General features: G+C 37.8%; 1 protein-coding gene across 1 annotated transcript; it reads left to right on the top strand.

Annotated features, from left to right (window-relative positions):
* The first annotated feature begins 17,147 nt into the window (after window positions 1-17,147).
* LOC109206569 (protein NUCLEAR FUSION DEFECTIVE 4-like) lies at window positions 17,148-20,557 on the top strand. The gene is made up of 2 exons (XM_019369405.1): window positions 17,148-17,686; window positions 19,310-20,557. The coding sequence occupies exons 1-2, from the start codon at window positions 17,216-17,218 to the stop codon at window positions 20,468-20,470; spliced, it is 1,632 nt and encodes a 543-aa protein (XP_019224950.1). The 5' UTR covers window positions 17,148-17,215; the 3' UTR covers window positions 20,471-20,557.
* Window positions 20,558-21,215: the final 658 nt, after the last annotated feature.

Genomic DNA, 21,215 nt, shown 5'->3' with positions numbered 1-21,215 from the left:
CTTAACTGTTGCGAGATTTGCAAAAGATTTAAAGTACTAGATGATTTGTGTTTACACAAGCTTACAAAGGATTTGAGTTTAATCTCATTATGGTATTGTGGCATCAATATAGTACAAGTGTTATGAGTTATTGAGGGTATTCTGATCTGGGCTTCGAGCCAAGTGGGGGAGTTTGCTATTGATTAGCTAATTGCTCGGTTATGTGCTATGTTGGTTTCGATTTGAGGCGTGTGGTGAATCAGTTCTGGTTGCGGAGATTGAGCCCGAGGATGGCTCGAGTAAAGGAAATTTTTGACTAAGGAAGGTTATGTGCTGCAGTGTCAGAAGTGCCAATGAGGCGCTGGTTGTTCGGTTCTGTTGATCGGGCTAAGTGCAGTATGAATAGAGTGAATGACTCTCAAAAATGGTTCTAATGTGTTCAAGATGCTTCATGTAGCAATTGGGTATCTCAAAGTCGTATGTGTGGTTAGAAATCGAGTTTTCATTGGAAGAGTTTAAGACTTATGGTATTTCTATGTTAATTATGGGATTCTATGTATTAGTATCAGCAAGATAAAGGTAACGGGTTTAGATTCACAGGAAGTTCTTTAGGGTAAGGTGTCTTGGAATGTGGTGCTTTTGGGAATATATAAGAGAGTATTCAGCGGCTTATGGATCTTAGACAGTGTGGATTTATGCTTGGGCCTCGTGTGGTAAACCTAGGTTGAGAAATTGTGGTGCTACAGCAAGAGGGAGTATCAAGTTGAAAATGAATCAGAAGGAAATTTAGATAAAATGGAGTAGCTTGATAGTAGACCGAGTCGGTATGGTAAGGATATGATTAATTCGTTGTGTGTGTTCGAGGCAATGAGTTCTTTCAGGTATTTTGCAGCGATGCTCTTAGGTTTTGATGGCTTTCTTAGCTCGATTGAGTTAGAAGGATTCAGTCCTGACAAGTCGGATTGTGCAAGGGGAACACGGAGAGTTCTTGATGGTTTTTGCCGTGGTTTGGAGATGTATATTTACTATAGGCATGCGGAGCATGGGATGTATAGTGATTTTTCTTCTAGATGGGACCAACGGGGAGTTCTTGACCAGTGGAGTGCGTAGTGGTCTGTGGCTCGGAAGGGAGACGAAGTTCTCATGTTATCCAGGACGGTATGGTATATGCAGTATGTTGTGAGGATCGAGATTTGCATGTGTAAAATTACAGTTCAGTTCTGAAAGGAAGTTCATGAAATTCTTAGGCAGCACGAGCAGTTTCAGATGATTAAGGAAGTGGTATTGCTAATTGGGGTGATTTGACGAGGGTATATGTTTCAAAAAAAGACAACGTGGTTAAGTTGATGGTACTTCGATAGTATTGCGGCACTTTCTTGTCGGATCGGCTGCTGATATTCGAGTTTGCTTGGCAGCACAGAAGAATCGTAAAGTAGATCTCATGGAAAGATTGAGTCTAAAGGTGAGATGTGTATGCGAGTGGCAGAATTGGGATCAGATATGGTAATTCGTGTGCCTTATGGACTTGGAGACTGCAAGTTCTCATACGCAGGTTAGCTCGTGGTTATGAATGGCAATTGTGGATAAGTTAGTCAGATATTAATATGTGCTATGACTCAGTCATTGTGAACCTTCGAAGGATTATTTATCTGTTGTGGGTAACTAGAGCTGATGTGTGGTCTATTGGTAGACCTATGTGGATATGTGTCCGGCATCGAGATGGTTTTGTTGACTTCGAGTTGCTGTTGGCGAAGGATGTATTGATTCGGTTGTTTTGAGCTATTAGCGGTTAGGGGGATCTATGAGTTACCTTTCAGTGTTGTGAGACGTTACGATATGTTGGTTATAGGCACCTATAGTGCGGTTCTATCGGAATTTCATAATGGAAGTCGAGCGGGAAGAGTAATTGGTAATTGCTCGGTGAATGGCATGTCGAATATGTTCTATCGGGTTTGCGTGATGTATGTCATTTGTTTCACTGCGTGCGTAATGATTTGCTTTGGTTCCAGACATCAGATTGCGCGTGGTTGTCAATTTCGAGCATAGTCACTTGAGGTGTCCCATGTGGAGCAGTGTTTGGATAGGACCGCGTATTGCAACGTAGCTATGTGGAGATATGATCTTGCGGGTTAGATTCATGTGTTCTATTCTATGATGTGAGACGGGCTCTCAGCCTTGTGTTGTGGTGGTACTAGTGAGCTTGAGTTACAACTCTTTCATTTGAGTCATTTCCATGATTTGAGCATGTTCAGATCATTGCTTATTGGTGCGCGTATTATGCTAGTTGTGGCTTAGGCCTCTATTGATGTGTCGTGTCGCCAGAGTGGTGTGTTGGACTAGAGGAGATCGCTGGGATCATTAATGAATACGTACGGATTCGATTTCAGCTTATTTGGGACTTATTCATAGTATAAATGTGAGATTTTGAAAGCATTGCGGATTTTAGAAGCAGAAATGTGGTTATGTGGTTTATGGACTAGGATGGATTGTGAAATTTCAGTTATATTGTGTTATCGGACCTATATGAGATAGGGTGACGTGAGATCACCTCCGGGTATATGCATGGTATGGTTATTTAGCGATTGGTTGGCTTGTAGAACGACTCTGGGTACGTTCGAGGACGAACGTGTGTTTAAGTGGGGGAGGATGTAACGACCCGACCGGCCATTTTGAGCTTTTTCACTTTGATCGCCAGTTCTAGGGCATGACTTGCGCCGTAATATGTATTATGACTGATGTAGATCGTTGGTTTTGGTTTTTAGGAAGATCGGAATGAATTTGAAGGAAACGATTTCTGTTGAAAGCTTTTAATTTGAAAGGTTTGACCAAGGATTTGACTTATTAGCATATGAGCTCGGATCGGAATTTTTATGGTTCAGTTAGCTTCGGGAGGTGATTTATGACTTAGGAGTGTGATTGGAATTGGTTTTGGAGGTCCGGAGTAGAATGAGGCTTGAATTGGCGAAGTTGATATTTTGGCGATTTCCGGTTGGTAGGTGCAATTTTGATCCGAGGGTCGGAATGGAATTCCGAGAGTTGTAGTAGCTTCATTATGTCATTTGGGATGTGCGTATAAAATTTCAGGTCATTCGGATGTGGTTTGGTCGGGTTTTTGATCGAAAGTGTATTTCGGAAGTTTTTGGAAACTTAGGCTTGAATTCGATGAGTTTTGGATAATTTGATGTTGTTTGAGGTGTTTTGATGATTGGAACAGGTTTGAATAATGATATGGGATATATTGGCGTGTTTAGTTGAGGTCCCGAGGGCCTCGGGTGAGTTTCGGGTGGTCAATCGGACCACTTTGTGCCTTAAAAGATAGCAGAAAATTTGCAGGTTCAGAGTTGCAGGATTTTTGTTCTCTGCGATTGCATAAGAGGTCTTGCGATTGCATAGGAGGATTTGTGGGGGCTGTTTTGTTGTTCATTGCGTTCGCATAGTATAGCTTGCGATCGCATAGTTTGGGGAAATTGTTCTTCGCGAACGCGGTTGAGGCATCGCGATCGCACAGAGTAAAGTTGACCTGAGGTCTTAGTTGGATTTTGTTCATCGCGAACGCGGAAGGTTATCCGCGATCGCATAGAATTATTTGGGCAGTGCATTGCGATCGCATTGGGTTTGGTGCATTCGCACAGAGTGAATTTTGGGAGCTGAAGATTTATTCTTCGCGATCGCGAGGAATGTTCCGCGATCGCATAGAAGAAAATACTCCTGGGCAGAATGTTTTCAAAATCATCTTGTTCGCGAATGTGGGTCTATTTTCACCCATGGCTGCTCGTTTTTGGAGACTTTTGAAGGAAAATAAAGAGGGATTCAAGAGGAATCGAGTTGAGGTAAGAATCTTGGTCTTAAGACTCGATTATATTGTGAAATCCACCTAGAAATTCATGGAAATTAAGCCTAAAATTGAAGAACTAGGGCTTGAGATTTTGAAATTTGATTTAGGGATTTGAAGGACCATTTGAGGTCGGATTTGAGAGCTTTTGGTATGTATGAAATCGTGAGGAGATAAGGAATCTATTGATGTGAAAATTTCTGAGTTTCGAGAAGTGGGCCCGGGGCTCGGGTTTTGGTAATTTCGGGATTTGTGCCCGTTATTGATTGTTTTCGCTTGGGTTTTGTTCCCTTAGCATATTGTGACGTATTCGTTCTGATTTTGGATAGATTCGATGTGCGTGAAGGCCGATTTGAGGGGCAAAGGCGTCGCGAGCTTGAGATTTCGCCGGTTCGAGGTAAGTAATGATTGTAAATACTGTCCTGAGGGTTTGAAACCCCGGATTACACATCGTTTTGTGTTACTTTGAGGTGACTTACACGCTGGATGACGAGCGTGGGGTAGAGCACCGCTGGGGATTGTGACCTAGTCCATCCCGAACGAGTACTTTAATGTGTATTTGATAGTTAATTGTTTGATGTTATTATATTTTGGGCTGTATGCCATGTTTGGGGCCTTGTGCCGACTTGTTGAGACCCTTAGGGGAATTTTTACTATCTATCCTCACTCTAATTGTTTGAAAGTATGTCCTCAGTCATGTGTTACCTGTTTATTACTCAAATCTGGCTTTATCACTATATTCTTAAAATGTGGAAACTGTTTTGGGCTGAGTTCCCTCGAGGGTCTGATTGTGAGCTTGATGGCTGAGATATACTGAGGGTCTGATGGTGAGGTTAATGACTGAGAGAGGCCGAAGGCCTAGTTGTGAGGATTATATATCTATGGATCGGTCTGCACGCCGCAGTAATATATATACATATATGGATATGGATCGGGCTGCACGCCGCATTAGTACTTATATTTGTCGGGCTGCACACCGCAACAATATTGTGCTTGGGCCATAAGGGGCCCCTCCCGGAGTCTGCACACCCCCAATGAGCGCCGTCGACTATATATGTGGATCGGGCTGCGCGCCGTAGCGATATATGGATCGGGCTGCACGCCGCAGCGGTTACTATATGGTACCAATTGAGTGTGAATGCTGAGTGCGAGTACTGATTGGTAAGTGTTGAGTCACGAGTGACAGAGAGGCTAGCCCGAGAGGCGATAGATATATTCATGCATATGAGTGCTATTTGCCTGAGAGGCCTGTTTATGAATTTATTGATTTCACTCCTCTTTAAAGTGAGTTTCTATCGAATATGTTGATTCATTGACTGTTTTCACTCATCTTTATATTGAGCCTCTGTCGGAAAGTTGAACAAATGTTTTAAAACAACTTTTACCTAAACTGGGGTTTATGAGATGTTCAGAAATTTATCATTGATTTGGCATTGGATATTTCCACTGAGATCTTCAAGTTACGAAGTGTTTATGATTACTGTTTTGCCCGAGGGGCTATTTTACGAACTATGCTTTGCCCGAGGGGCCGATTATGACTTTAATCTCTATTATTATTTTAAATGATATTGAACCCCTACTGAAACTGCTGGAAGGTATTTCAAAATGATTTTTTTACTAAAAGCTGGATTTTAAAAGGGAAGATTGACTCGTATCATGATTTGAAAGCCTGTTGTGGTTATATAGCCTAACGTAAATGTGGATTCATTGTTTCCTACTGCTCAGTCTTTATTTACTCTTATTACTTACTGGGTTGGAGTACTCACATTACTCCCTGCACCTCGTGTGCAGATTCAGGTATATTAGAACCCGGTAGCGGGTGTTGATTGCTCAGGCGCGGAGTCGTAAGAGTTAGCAAGGTGGCTGCATGACGTTCGCGGCACCGCTTCCTTCCTATCATTGCTATTACTATAATTAGTACTCTTTTTGGACTTTTGTTGTACTTAGACCTTGATAGATGCTCATGACTAGGGACACCCCGATGTCGGGCTTGTATTTTTATTCTGCATTGTTATTTCAGAATTTTATTATGAAACATTGTTTACTTAAAGGCTTAAAAATGACTCTTAATGATTAAAGGGTTAATGTGAGTGTTGTGTCGGCTGGCCTTGTCTTCACGAGAGGCGCCATCACGGCCGGGTCGGTTGGGGTCGTGACAATGGGATTCAATCCCAATTTTAATTGGTCTATTAATTAATGAGAACAATATAGGAGAATTCGTACAGAATTTTCTAGTTCTTTAATATTTACCCATGTGAATTGTCTTTTATTTTTGCACACCATACTTAAATTGATATGGCTAAACCAACTATGCCAACTGAATAAATTATCAATATTGATTAATTTCAGATTTACACCATGACGTGTGCAATTATCAATAAACTCTAAGTTTATTATGATATGGGTTTTTATATCAATAAACTTCTACTTTATTGTGGCATTCTTTTGTTTGTGTAGTACAAACTGAAGAAAAAAGCGGGTAGCTTTTCACATACATATTATCCCGCTACAAGTTGTAGTAATAGAAGATATTTAATTTTTCCTTTATTTATAGTCTAAATATAATCAACCGCTTTCGCGTATACTTTGGAAACTGAATAAGTTTCTTTGAGACTTACTACAACACAATACCTTATTGGTAATCAATTGTGTTTCTCCAAAATAGTATAATTGGCTCTTGCAGAGTTCTCAATTAATTTTGTAGTACCACATATTCATCATATCCATATGATGAATATCTATTTTAAAGAGAAAGTTATACCATTATGGTTATGAACAAAATTATATGCAAGATATGCTTCTTGCATTAATGTTATTCTTTAATAATTACATTACCAAAATATTTTGGCGTGCAATAGGTACGTGACCAATGACCATTCATGCCATAATAATGACATTATTTCTTATATCATCTCAAATCTCCTTCTAGAGGTGAGTGTGGTATATTCACTACCACTAGCACGTTCATATTCTTCCAAGAATGAATATGTATTCATAAATCAGATGTTGTCACATTCACATCATGAATGGACCATAATCATCTATATGTGCTTTATAAAATCTCATGTCAAATCGATGACAAATATTACTTTCACAGAGTGAAGGATTATTTTGAGAATCCTTATTATTCTCATTATCACAATGATGACGATTATAATTTCGTCTATTGCCACGTCCACATCCATTGATACCTTCACGGTAATGATTTTGTCTTATTTCAGACTTATCACATATTGCTATCACATTCTCTTAAGGGAATGAGAATGAAGCATATTCAATGGGACGAGTTTTCACTTCTTGTGCTCACGATCATACATGACTTTGATCATGGCAAGACATAGAAATTTTACCACTTCGAGTGGTTATAGTTTCTCACAAACTTTATTAGAGTTATAATCAAAATCTATTGTCTTTGCTTGTATTTAAAATCAAATTATAGAATTTCAAGAATTTAAAAGAGAAAAATAAGGTGAAATAGATAACGTGTTATGAAACAATAAAAGAAGAAGATTGCAGAGCAAAATAAGGAGGGAATTCTTATTGATCTAGGATCAATTACAATGAAATAAAGTCCCTCTATTTATAGGGAAAAAGTGACTTAGCCACCAAATAACAAATCCTAAAATCTCTCTAAAATAGACATTAATAGACTTCTATTTATAACAACTTCACAAAGAAAATATTTTTCATCCACGGACCTCCCATGAGTTGTGGACTTGTAACAGATGCAATCATTGTGGTTTTCAGTTCTTTTTTCCCCGAATTTTTTCTTCCTCCTTTTTTTTTATATATGTAACAACTGTAACGAAAGTCTATTGAAATTAATTACATATAGATAAACTTATCCTTTATGTGTTAATATTATATTTCTCTTCAATAGTCTATCCTATTTTATTTTTTTATTGTCATACGCATGCATTTAATCCATTCACGCCACTCAACTTCTAAAATAATATCCCTACATAAAAATTCACAATGACAACAAATAAATATAAATAAATGAGAAAATATAGGAAAAATTTCACATAAGAACAACTGGGATTCCTACTTTTCAGTTTTATAGCTCATATTTCAATTTACAATCAAGTAGCCCAAAAATAAGCTAAGATTCAACATCCAACTCCAATAAATTCTCAAAAAATTACTATTTAATTTTTAAAAAAGATTGCTCAATCTTTTAAGTTAATTTTTGAATCAGCAACTATAACTCAAATATTAGTTCAACAAACCACATCTATTTGAATGGTGAAAATTAGATGTTTAACAAGCTTAAATATGTGAGTTTAGATTTCGAATTTGATTTTGTGAGAAATTTGGAGTGGGTGTTATTTAGAATTGTTAGAAATAGTTTAAGGAGGTTGTATATAAAATTTGAAGTCATTTAATGGAGATTTAGACTGGTTTTGAACAAGAATAGCAACTGAAAATCATGGAAGAAGTTCGTCTACAGACACTTGTATAAAGGTATATAAAAGTGTATAATATTGTATAAGATGTGTTTATACACCCATGTGCACTATTATACAAGATTATACATAATACAAAAAACTGAATTCGTCTTCTTCCTTGCGTCTTTTCTGAATTTTAACTCAAATCTTGCTCAAATCTACTCAAAATCATTTCAAATTGAAATTTTGAACTCCTTTTGATATTTTCAATCAATTGGAACAACACCCAATCCAAACAACTAACAAACTCAAAAAATCCTATTTTCGAAAGCAAAGCTTTGAATAGCCTTCAATGGTGGACTTCTACTCTTCAATTTTCTTACATTGCAACCAGGTGACACAGGGGAAGAACCATAATGGCGGACGGCCCCTTGAAACATATGTAGGAGATGTGAGAAAAAAGAGAGTGAAAGCAATGGTTGTGAAAACACAAATTTAACTCCATAAATTTTGAATTTGCTAGTGCTTTCAAAATATGTGCAATATGGGCTAGGTCGGGTAAAACTTAAAGACATGGGCCATTTTTTGTTATGGTGTGGTGTCAAGTGTATTTTCTTGTAATTCCATTCAATTTGAATTTGTATTACTATTTTTTCGTTTTGGAATACTACTAAATTGTACATGTTATTTATATCTCTAGTTATGCTATTTGATAAGTTGATGGTAGGGGTGTACAAAGGAAACCGACAAACCGTACCAAATCGATAATTCGAGTCAAACCGAGAAAAAATCCCCGATTATGGTTCAGTTTGATTTGGTTTGGTGTTTGGGAAAAACACCCGACCATAATTAGTTTGATTTGGTTTTAATTACAAAAAGTCAAACCGAAACCAAACCAACCCGATATTACATGTATAGAAGTTTTTAATATATTTAATCACAAAAATAATTATTGTAGCGTAGTTTATAAATATTTCTTAAATTTTTTCATAGTTTTACTTTTAACTTATTATTTCAAGCTTGGACTTATAATTTTTGAATTCTCCAATAAGTTTTATAGTCCATAAATGTTAGTAACTCAAATAAATCTCAAAGCAAAATCAATCAATACTAATGCTAACAAAAGACATTGAATTTAATTGTATTAGGAATGACAATAGTGTTGGATATCTATTTTTTTATATATATTTTTTCATGGTTTAGATAAAATGTTGGTGTTAGTCCATTTTAATATTAAAATTTTTATATTAAAGTGCATTATTTCTTGTGAGATAGTGGTTATAAATTGGCAAGAAAGTGGTCATTATTTTGGTGTAACTCATGAAACCACTAATGCCGTGATCTACCACTAATTACCCACTAAAGATTATATTTTGTAACCACCAACCCGTGTTCTACTATTTTATTATCCGACTATCTTATTATTTATTTTATGGAAGAAATTCTACACCTATAAATAGTGGTATTTCTTCCTTGTGTTTGGTGTGGGGAAAATATGGTAGTGTGTATGAAAAAAGTGAACTTGGTGTAGTGAAAAAGAGAGTTATGAGAAGGAGAAAATCTAAGTCTCCAACTTATTCTCTACAAAAGAGAATATTATTTTTGTTGAAGGAAGGTGTTCATTTTGGTGGAGTTTTGGACTCAACAACTTGTCCAGAGTTTGTTCGAGTCATACGACGTTGTCGGGCTGTTGTATCCTGGAGGGGACAAGTCAAGAGTATTACTGCCGGACCGGTGAAGATGCTACCTGTAACGACCCGGCCGACCGTTCTAAGATTTAACGCCTCGATCCCCTATTAACTGCTTTCCCCGTGCTTATTTCTGCTATTGTGAGTTGCCGGGAGGATTCGTTTTGTGTTTCGGAGTGTTTTGGGACACTTAGTCCCTAAATGAGAGTTTAAGCTTTAGAATTTGGACTGTAGTCGGAGCAGTGTGAAGACGGCCTCGGAATGGAATTTCGTCGGTTCCGTTAGCTCCGTTGGGTTATTTCGGGCTTAGGGACGTGTTCGGATTGTGTTTTGGAGGTCCGTAGCTTAATTAGGCTTGAAATGCCGAAAGTTGAATTTTTGAAGTTTTCGGTTCGATAGTGAGATTTTTATATTGGGGTCGGAATGGAATTCCGAAAGTTGGAGTATGTCCGTTGTGTCATTTGGGATGTGTGTGCAAAATTTCAAATAATTCGGACTAGGTTTGATAGGCTTTTTGATCGAAAGCGGAAAATTGAAGTCTTGGAAATCCTTAGGCTTGGATTGGAGAGTGATTTGTGATTTTAGCGTTGTTTGATGTGATTCGAGGATTTGAATAAGTTCGTATGATGTTTTAGGACTGGTTGGCATGTTTGGTTGAGGTCCCGAGGGCCTCGGGTGAGTTTCGGGTGCTTAACGGAAGTTGAATTGGACTTAGGAGAAATCTGAAGTTGGCTGAACCTGTCATAACCGCACCTGCGTGTTTTGGACCGCAGGTGCGGCACCGCAGAAGCGGTAGGAGGACCGCAGGTGCGGTCTGAGGCATTTTGGGCTTAGGTCGCAGATGCGGCCTATGCACCGCAGAAGCGGCACCGCATCTGCGGAAAGGGGGTCGCAGGTGCGAAATTCTTGGTTTAATGAAAAGTCGCAGGTGCGACATGGTCTACGCAGAAGCGGGACCGCAGGTGCGGTCCCAGAGACGCAGGTGTGGTTCCACTAGTAAAAAAAAGGGGCAAAATCGAGGGTTAAGTCTCAAAACCTTAGAAATTGATTTGGGAGCTCGGGATTGGCGATTTTGGGAGAGAATTTCACCTGGGTATTTTGGGTAAGTAATTCTTACTCGGTTTTGATTAATTTCCACGAATCTATGCTTAAGTTCATCCTTTAAATTTGAATTTGGGGTGAAAATTTGGAGAAAAATTGGAAAAGTTCTTAGGCCTATTTTTGGGGTTTTGATCAAGATTTTGATGTCGGATTGGAATAATTTTGGTATGTATGAACTCGGAGAGTGTGAGAATTCTGAATTTGTAAATTTTATTCGATTTCGAGACGTGGGCTCGGGGAGGATTTTTGGGCAATTTTCCTAATTTCGTATTAGCTTCGAATTAATTAATTGAATTAGTTACTTGAAGTTATATTTATATTATGCAATTACTTTGAATAGATTTGGGCCATTTGGAGTCAGATACTCGTGGCAAGAACGTGGTATTGAGTTGATTGAGCTGGTTCGAGGTAAGTGGCTTGCCTAACCTTGTGTGGGGGAAACTCCCCTTAGGAATTGGTACTGTGATATATGAAATGCCTTGTACGTGAGGTGACGAGTGCGTACATGGGATAATTGTTGAAAATCCTGTTTTCATTAAGTAACTATAACTGCGTTTTCTTCCCTGTATTTACTAATTGCAATTTAAGCCTACTGTTAGCTTAGGGAAGCATGTCTAAGTGACTTATCTGCTTTACTTGCTCAAACTGCCTTATTTGAATTCTGTGCAGCATGCTAGGCTAGAAATACCTGTTTTACCTTGGTATAAATTTGATTGAATTGAATATTCTTCGTGTTGCTGTTGTGTGTTTACTTTGGGACTACGGGCGATATCCCGGGAGATCCCTCTTGCCTGTTTATTTGGGAATACGGATGTGGTGTTCCGGGAGATCCCCCTGCACATTTGCATTGGAACTACGGGACTGCACCCGATAGATTCCCCCAGTACTGAGTATTTACATTTGGGACTACGGATGTGGTATTCCGGGAGATCCCCTGCGCGTTATGAGTTGGACTACGGGACGACATCCGGGAGATCCACTGGATATTTATATTTGGGGACTACAGGACGATATCCTGGGAGATCCCCGGTTGTTATCTCTGTGTTGAGCTGTATTCCTTTTGTGATTATTTTGTCTCTGTTGTAGTTGTTGCTACTCTTATTACCCTGTGTACTTTAATACTGCTCCTTTTCATTATATATTATTGTATATTACCGGTAGGGCCCTGACCTTCCTCGTGCCTACTCGACCGAGGTTAGGCTTGGCACTTACTGGGTACCGCTGTGGTGTACTCATGCCTTTTCCTGCACATGTTTTTCGTGTGCAGATCCAGGTACTTCGACTCAGCCCTACTACCCTTGAGGCAAGGCGATTCTCCAGAGACTTCGAGGTATATCTGCCGCGTCCGCAGACCGAGGAGTCCCTTTCCTTTCTCTCTTGTAGTGATAGCCCTTCTATCTTTTCTTTTGATTTAGACATTCCGGAGTTAGAGCATTTTGTCGTATTCATAGTTTGTGATTCATGGGATTCCGGGTTTTGGGAGTTGTTCGGTTTTGAGATCTTGTATTGTATATGCCGAGCGGCATCTTAACACTTTTATATTTCGTATCTTCGATTTTTATTAGTTTTTCCGCATTTGTTTCTTTTTTCGAAATTGTTAGGCTTACCTAGTCGTAGGGACTAGGTTCCGTCACGACATGTTTATGGAGGGCGAACTTGGGTCGTGACACTACCGCAGTGGGCTTGAATCTCCTTAAAGAGAGCGAGATATCCGCGCCTCAGCCTGAAGAATATTTATTTATTTTTCTACATCTTATTTTTCAACTGTAATTACTTGTAATTCACCAACAATTTTAAGGAGATTCAATTTTTTTATACAGTTGAGAAAATAGCAGATATCAAGATAGAAGTTCACTCTCTTTATGAGATTGAAAGGTAAAAAAATTTATATGGTTAACTCAAGCGGAGCAAAGGTAAAAATAATAATTTACCTTATATTTTTATGAGTATGTGATTATATTATTTGCTTCTATGTTGATGATTTGCTAATATTTGGCTCTAACATGAATGTGATTGGAGAAACTAAGAGCATGTTGAGTAGCCATTTTGACATGAAAGATTTGGGTGAGGCAAATTTCATTCTTGGAATGAAAATTACTAGAACATGTGATGGAATTTTCCTTGACCAGTCACATTATGTTGAAATTTTTTTTGAAAAAATATAATTTAGTAATTGCAAGCATGTTTAACTCCTTTTGATTCAAGTTTTCACTTATTTCCTGTATAAAGTGACAATGATGTGATAAATCAAAAGGAATATGCTAGCTTAATTGGAAGCTTGAGAATATGTGACTGATTGCAGTAGGAGTACTAAGTCGTAGGAGTACTCAGCAGGTTACAAGCAAGCCAGGTAATGAACATTAGCACATGCCATAACAAGAGTTATGAGGTATTTATTTGGAACAAAAACATATGGCTTTTCTTATAAAAAATATCCTTCTGTACTTGAAGGCTTTTCTGATGTAGATTGGAACATTTTATCTTTGAGAAGTGGTGCTATTTGTTGAAAAATAAAAATAAAAAATGCTAACTCTACCATGGAGGCTGAACTAATTGCTTTAGCTTGGGCTAGTGAGGAAGCGGATTGGTTGAGAGATTTATTACTTCAAGTTCCTTATTTTGAAAGACCAATTCTTCCTATTTTAATTCATTGTGCACCACTGCTATTGATAGGGTGCAAAACCGTTATTACAACGGTAAATCCGGACCTATAAAGAGAAAACACAATGTTGTGTGATATTTAAAAAATGGTAAAATTGATGTTGATTATGTGATAATTTTGCAGATCCATTAACCAAGGCCTTGGCAAGAGAATGGTCTGGAGTACATCGAGGGGGATGAGATTGAAGCCCAAGAACTCATAAGTCATATATGAGGACACCCAACCTGGGGACTAGAGATCTTATAACCAGGTTCAATGGGAAAAACGAATCATATGATGGCTTGGTTTGAAATGCACTATTATATTTGTTATTCTTTCATCCCTATGGTGTGAGTGCATTTATTCTGTAACGTTTTGCGAGGTTGAGTTTTTATTAACTCTTAATGAAAATCTGTAGCTCGTATGAGTGGGGTGTTAGAGTTACAGGAGCACCCTTGACAGATTTCGCCTATGTGAGTGTGGAAGTAGGCCGCTTCCTATAAGAATTAGGCTTGTTCTCAAGAACACTCATGAAAACCGGGATAGCACAAGGCCGTAATGTGCTGGCTAATAAAGCTCATGTCAACACCTTGATTATTATGTGTAAGCAGTGATACTTTATTTCCCTAAAGCAGTCATAGTTCAAGTTCGAGACCACTACTGACTCTGGAGTAGAGATTGTTGTTTTACTAAGTGGATGTTCAATGCAGAGTACACCTTCATTATGCATAATAGTCTCCCTTCAACTGGTAAACTCTCTTATTTTAATATTAAAATGAGTGGGGGAATGTTGGTGTTAGTGCATTTTAATATTAAAATTTTAATATTAAAGTGCATTATTTCTTGTGAGATAGTGGTTATAAATTGGCAAGAAAGCGGTCATTATTTTGGTGTAACTCATGAAACCACTAATGCCATGATCTACCACTAATTACCCACTAAATATTATATTTTGTAACCACCAACCCATGTTCTACTATTTTATTATCCCACTATCTTATTATTTATTTCATGGAAGAAATTCTACACCTATAAATAGTGGTGTTTCTTCCTTGTATTTGGTATGGGAAAAATATGGTAGTGTGTATGAAAAAAGTAAATTTGGTGTAGTGAAAAAGAGAGCTATGAGAAGGAGAAAATCTAAGTCTCCAACTTATTCTCTACAAAAGAGAATATGATTTTTGTTGAAGGAAGGTGTTCATTTTGGTGGAGTTTTGGACTCAACAACTTGTCCAGAGTTTGTTCGAGTCATACGACGTTGTCGGGCTGTTGTATCCTGGAGGGGACAAGTCAAGAGTATTACTGCTGGACCGGTGAAGATGCTACCGCAGTGGGCTTGATCTCCTTAAAGAGAGCGAGATATCCGCGTCTCAGCCTGAAGAATATTTATTAATTTTTCTACATCTTATTTTTCAATTGTAATTACTTGTAATTTCACCAACATAAAATGTATAACTTTTTTTTAGTATATAATTATGTAAATAATAGTACTTATTAGTCGTACTTATTTTGACAACTTAGTAATTTTATATTATGTTCAATTTCATTATGGCTTATTAATAATATTTATTTTATGCGATTTTATTATTTTTATTGTTGAATATTTCCATGATTCATCTTATATTTTATGTTATATTCTTGAATAATACCTTATTTAGTTCTGTCTTGCTAGGATTAAAGATATATTTGGACCATTAAGCTATGCTTTTGGGCTGTGCCAAGGGGATTCAAAGTATAATATATAGAGGTAAAAAGTAGATTTTGCTTTACATATACAATATAATTTTTCGACGAAGGGGGTTCGGGTGAACACACTTCCGCCCCTAAATCTGCCCCTGCCTATGTACCCGTAGTTGAGGAAATGCTATGATCACATTCACCTGCATCCAAGAAAATATGCGAATATCATTTTGCTACACGAATGAATTCAATTGACGTACAAAGTTGCTAACTTGCTTTTGGCATATGAGAGGACAGTTTTTCTTTCACAACGATAAAGAAAGGATATGTTTAATATTTTACAACCATAAGAGAAGAACGTGGTACAAGTTCAAACCTTCAAAATTATGTTTAGTTCTACAAATTTCCTCAAAAAGGGTAAAATAGAAAAAAAAATGTCGGGCTCAACCAACCCGTAGAACTCTTAAATATGCTATGATATTGTCCACTTTGGATTAAATTCGTGTGATTTTTTCCAAAAGGCTTTACACTATTAAGAGATCCTTACGCCTTATATGTAAATTTTCAATCTTTTCAGCTACTAATGTGGGACTTTGTTCGCACACCCAATAATCCCCTCCTCGAACTAAGTTCCACGGGGCTCACTACCACGATCCACGGGTCTTCCCCTCGAACTAAGTTCCACATGGCCCATTACCACGATCTACGGGTTAAGTTTCATGATTCACTATGTGCCACCCACATTCTTAAAAGTATTATGGCAACCGAAGCTCGAAACTCGATTCTTCCTGTATGCACATCTCAAAACTCGTAAAGTTAAGCAAATCGAGCCGCGCACCATCACTTCGCTATCACCATACCGTCGCACCGATCCTGGGCTCTAATAACAGTTGTTGGGCTCAACTAGCCCGTAGAACTCTTAAACATACTATTGTCCGATTTGGACCATGTCGGCGCGGTTTTTCCCAAAAGGCCTCACGCCATTAAGAGATCCATACACCTTATATGTAGGCTCCCAATCTTTTCAGCTATTAATGTGAGACTTTGTTCGCACACCGAATAACTGTTAGGTGTTTGTCCTGATTATCTTGCCATACTTGGTTCTCCTATTTCTTGAAGGAAGGGAAATATATTTACCATAATTATTTTTTCCTTTTAGAAGAAGGAAAATATAATTTTTTTATATTTGGCTAGTCTTTTTTCTTGAAGGAAAAGATTTTGGACTTTTAGAAATTGAGGATCTTTTGTTCTCATTTAGTAACATCCACAATGTAGCCATCACGGGTTTGAGAATCTTGTTTAGGGGAAGAATTTCGGGACAAATTAATGTTAGCTGGCTAGTGTTGTTTGACTCTTTGTGAGATTGTTCTCTCGATATTTTGTACTTTCTTTTATATGGTGGATTGCTCATCTCCGCCTGTGAACGTAGGTCAATTGATCGACCTACGTTAAATGTTTGTGTCACTTTTAGTATATATCTCTTTTGTTATCTGATTTATGGTTATTAAAGATTTACTTTATTAGCTTTCACATAACACCTGATTATTTCGATCCTAACTAAAAATAAATTGCGGAATACGCCTATTGTTAGGTGCTTTTGACAACTCAACACCGCTAATAATAGATATTTTAAATCTTACTTTAGCGGAAAAAGCAGATAATACGATCAATTTAAAGATTTATCCTAAACATTGTAGAATACGAATAAACGTGGCAATAAAATATCCATAATCCACCTCCAAATTACTCATGGGACCCAAAATATAGCCAATTGCTTTTCGGAAAGAAAAGACCCAAAAAATAAGTTTATAAATAATAAAAAATAAAAAAGAATAAGATGCGTCATATTAATTCTTTGTATTTATCATGACAGCTATACTCTACTCCGAGACACAGAACATTTGCTATGGAGGGTAGCAAATGGCTAGCAGCAGTGGCTAGCATATGGATTCAGTGCAGCAGCGGCGCATCATACACCTTCGGTATCTACTCCCCTGTGCTCAAGTCCACCCAAGCTTACGATCAATCCACTCTCGATACCGTCTCTGTCTTCAAAGATATCGGCGCTAACGCCGGAATTCTCTCCGGCCTCCTTTATACAGTTGTCGCCACCAATCCCACCACCAGCCGCGGCCGCTTCTCATTTCTCCACGGTGGTCCATGGATTGTCCATCTGGCTGGGGCTCTCCAGTGCTTTGCCGGTTACTTCTACATGTGGCTTGCCGTCACCGGAATCATACACAGGCCGCCTGTGGCTATGATGTCCCTGTTCATGTTCATCGCTGCTCATGCTCAGACTTTTCTTAATACTGCTAATGTCGTTGCTGCCGTTCAAAACTTCCCTGACCACAGTGGCACTATTGTTGGTATCATGAAGGTATGTTACGAATTACATCATTTTCAATTACTTAGATGAGTGATTTTCTACTTTTGTTAATACTAATGTTCATTTGCGTGGTGGATTTAGAAAATTGTACTCCAATTATTTGATTTTTATCCTGCCCTTTATTCATGTTCAACGCTATTGGACTAATGATTATTGGTAGCGTGCTGTAAATATAGTACTAGCCCTTTAGCTATAGAGTTTTTTCCATGGGTCACGTTTTGGGGATTGATAAGCCGTGAAGCATTGTCTTGTTGGAGTTGCTTCACTTTTGGGTATTGATAAGAATAAAGTTTTTTTCTTTTTTTAGTAACATATGATCTGACAGCAGAAAAATATGAATTTTGTTACGTATCTCTATCTTTCACCCTGATTACCAAACGACAGAAGTCTAAACAGATCGTCTAAACATTTCTCATGGTTTGAAAAATTTAGGCTTTAACTGTGAATACCAAAAAATGAATAGGCTTGTATAACCAAATGATATATAGAACTTAAGAGAGCCCTGATTGATTTCTAGTTCGATGTAGTTGTCATGTGATGATATTTTTAACACATAAATTAGCCTGTTAAAGCTTCAATAATTGTGGAGTTGGTTGTAGGATATTTCATGAGTATCCTTTACTGTTGATAAAGAAGTCTAAGTTGGAAATATCTTAAAGTATTGATTTTGGGTTTAAGATATTAAATATAACTATTTAGATCTAGTACCACAGCAACTGTCAGACTTCTGCAAAAAATGTTTTTTTTAATGCAAAAAATGTGTTACATACATGTCATACACTATTCCCTTAAAATCCTGCTCGAGGCGTGCTAGCAGCTGGCCTTAGTCTACCTAATACTCCATATGTTTTTTAATTTGCCAAGAACAAATATTCTTCTTTGGGACAACTGAACTTAAACTATTCTACCTGTAATGTGACTAAAATAGCTTTTCCTCACTAGCTTTTCTAAGCTTAACAAGGACCCTTCCTAGTTCAAAGGAACATCATATGCCGTAGAAAACGAACAAGAAGAATCCACAAAAATTGAAAAATAATGAATAAAAAGATTAGCCAATATTAATCAGTTTTACTGCTCTTTATTACTCCCTCCGTTTCAATTTAAATTATGTAGTTTGATTGGCATAAAGTTTAAGAAAAAAAAGACTTTTGTAACTTGTATTCTTAAAAGCTTAAGGGACAAAAGCTATATGGAGCCATGATAGTTGTGTGGCTATAAAAGCTTCTCATTATGGGTAAAGTGGGTAAAATGAAAAGTTTAAAGTTACATTGTTTCTAAATACAGAAATGTGTCGTTCTTTTTTAAACGATTGAAACGGCCGGAGTATTTATTTACATACTCCATTTTTTTTTTCTTTTCTTTTACTTGTCTATTAGTAGTTAGACCTGCAAGAGAACCTAGTATTTTCAATTATTGACCAATTATGAGAAAATCGCAATCTATTATACCTATGAGTTTTTACACTATTTTGTCTTCGTGATTAATCAGATATATTTTGTGGAGTCTGAAGAGCAGAATCATATTTCCTTTTACGTTTTTATTAATCGTGATTTTTTAAAAAGAAACAACTCTCGTGTAATTACTGCTAATGCATCTTGTTGTGTGCTAAGCCAGGGTTTTCTTGGCTTGAGTGGAGCAATTCTAATACAGGTGTATCAAACCTTATCCAATGGCAACCCAAGCTCTCTAATATTGATGCTTGCATTACTGCCGACCATAGTTACTCTGATGCTCATGTTTTTGGTGAGAGTCCATCAGACACCTTCAAGAAATGAGGAGAAACATTTACATGGCTTCTTATTACTTTCTTTAGTTATTGCTGCATATCTTCTGTTCTTAAGAATCTTGGAGAATGTCTTAGTCTTCCCACAATGGGCAACGATTATTACATTTTTGGTTCTCCTTGCTCTTCTCTGTTCTCCTGTTAGTGTCACAGTCAAGGCCCAAAGGGTTGATCAAGAGAGGCTGCCGCCATCAATCACATCTTCTACTTCTCTGTTGATAGATGAACCTGAATTGGAGAGTCCTAATAAATTGGCTGTTGGATATCTTAGGGATTATGATGAAGTGCCTACAGAGTCAGTCCAGCGTAAGGCTAGCTCTATCTTGCAGCCTGATGAACAAAAAAATTTGTGGCAAGCCATGTGCACCATAGACTTTTGGTTTCTATTTGTTGCTATGATATGTGGGATGGGATCAGGACTAGCCACAATAAATAACATTAGCCAGATTGGGGAATCACTTGGTTACACAACATTGGCGAGAAGTACATTAGTTTCTTTGTGGAGTATATGGAATTTTCTTGGCCGTCTTGGAGCTGGATATGTATCAGATATATTTCTGCTCAGGAGAGGGTGGCCAAGACCATCATTCATGGTCTTTACTCTAGCAGCAATGACTGTTGGCCATGTAATTATCGCTTCAGGTTTTCCCGGAAATCTGTATGTGGGTTCACTGCTAGTAGGCATTTGCTATGGCTCGCAGTGGTCATTGATGCCTACCATTACTAAAGAGATATTTGGCGTGGTCCATATGGGTACAATTTTCAACACAATTTCCATAGCCAGTCCTGTGGGATCTTATGTATTATCTGTCAGAGTAATCGGCTATATTTATGACAAAGAGGCATCAGGAGAAGGAAATTCGTGCTTTGGCACTCACTGCTTCATGTTATCTTATTTCATATTAGCATCTGTAAGTCTTTTTGGAGTTCTAGTTGCCTTGGCATTGTTTTATAGGACGAGAAGGTTCTATTCTCGTGTGCTGTTATGTTGATCGCAAGTGCAAGACATTGAAAGCATCTTTTTTGTTTCCTATTTGCTCGCATAAATACTGGCCAAGATTTCTGTATTTTTTTGTCAATTCTTGCAGAGTGCACTGGCTATTCTGTCTCCATTAAATTTTCTGTTGCCAGAAATTGGAGTGGAGTGGGAAAAGGGAAAACTGTGGGAAGGTGTTGAGATGGCTAATTATGTAAATGTGACTACATACTTGTAAAGTGGCTAGTTAGATAATTTGTTATTAGATAGGCTATTTTGTTAATTCCTTTTAGTTAGGATATTTTTGTATATATTGTTATTCAGTTGAAAGAAGAGGTCGCTTGGCCCATTGTAGATCCTTCTCTATTCTCTCTCCCCTCTCTCTTCTCCATGCGAGCTCTGCATCTCACTTACCTCCATTGCAGCTCACCTTGAGCTCAAATGAGGTGAACATCTGAATTTTACATGGTATCAGAGCAAGGTCATCCCACTACGATCCTTTATCTCATTCGATTACTCCCCTCAATTCATCGTTACTTCACTTTTGCCCTAATTTTTGCTCGACCTCTGAAATCTGTTCGATTTTCCTAGTTTGAGTGCCTAATCAAAGGGCCAATTCTTCCAACAGTGAAATACTATCATCTCTAGCTTCAATTTCTCATGGCTGTGGACGATTTGAACGAGATTAATACCACAGCAGTAAATGTAGGGGTTCAAGGAAGTTCTGGAACTCAAGGAAATTCTGGAATCGATACTAGTGA

The sequence above is a fragment of the Nicotiana attenuata genome, unplaced genomic scaffold, assembly GCF_001879085.1.
Source record: "Nicotiana attenuata strain UT unplaced genomic scaffold, NIATTr2, whole genome shotgun sequence".
NCBI classification, from domain to species: Eukaryota; Viridiplantae; Streptophyta; class Magnoliopsida; order Solanales; family Solanaceae; genus Nicotiana; species Nicotiana attenuata.
Note: the sequence above shows the minus strand (reverse complement) of the source record. Positions and strands in the feature narration are given on the sequence as shown.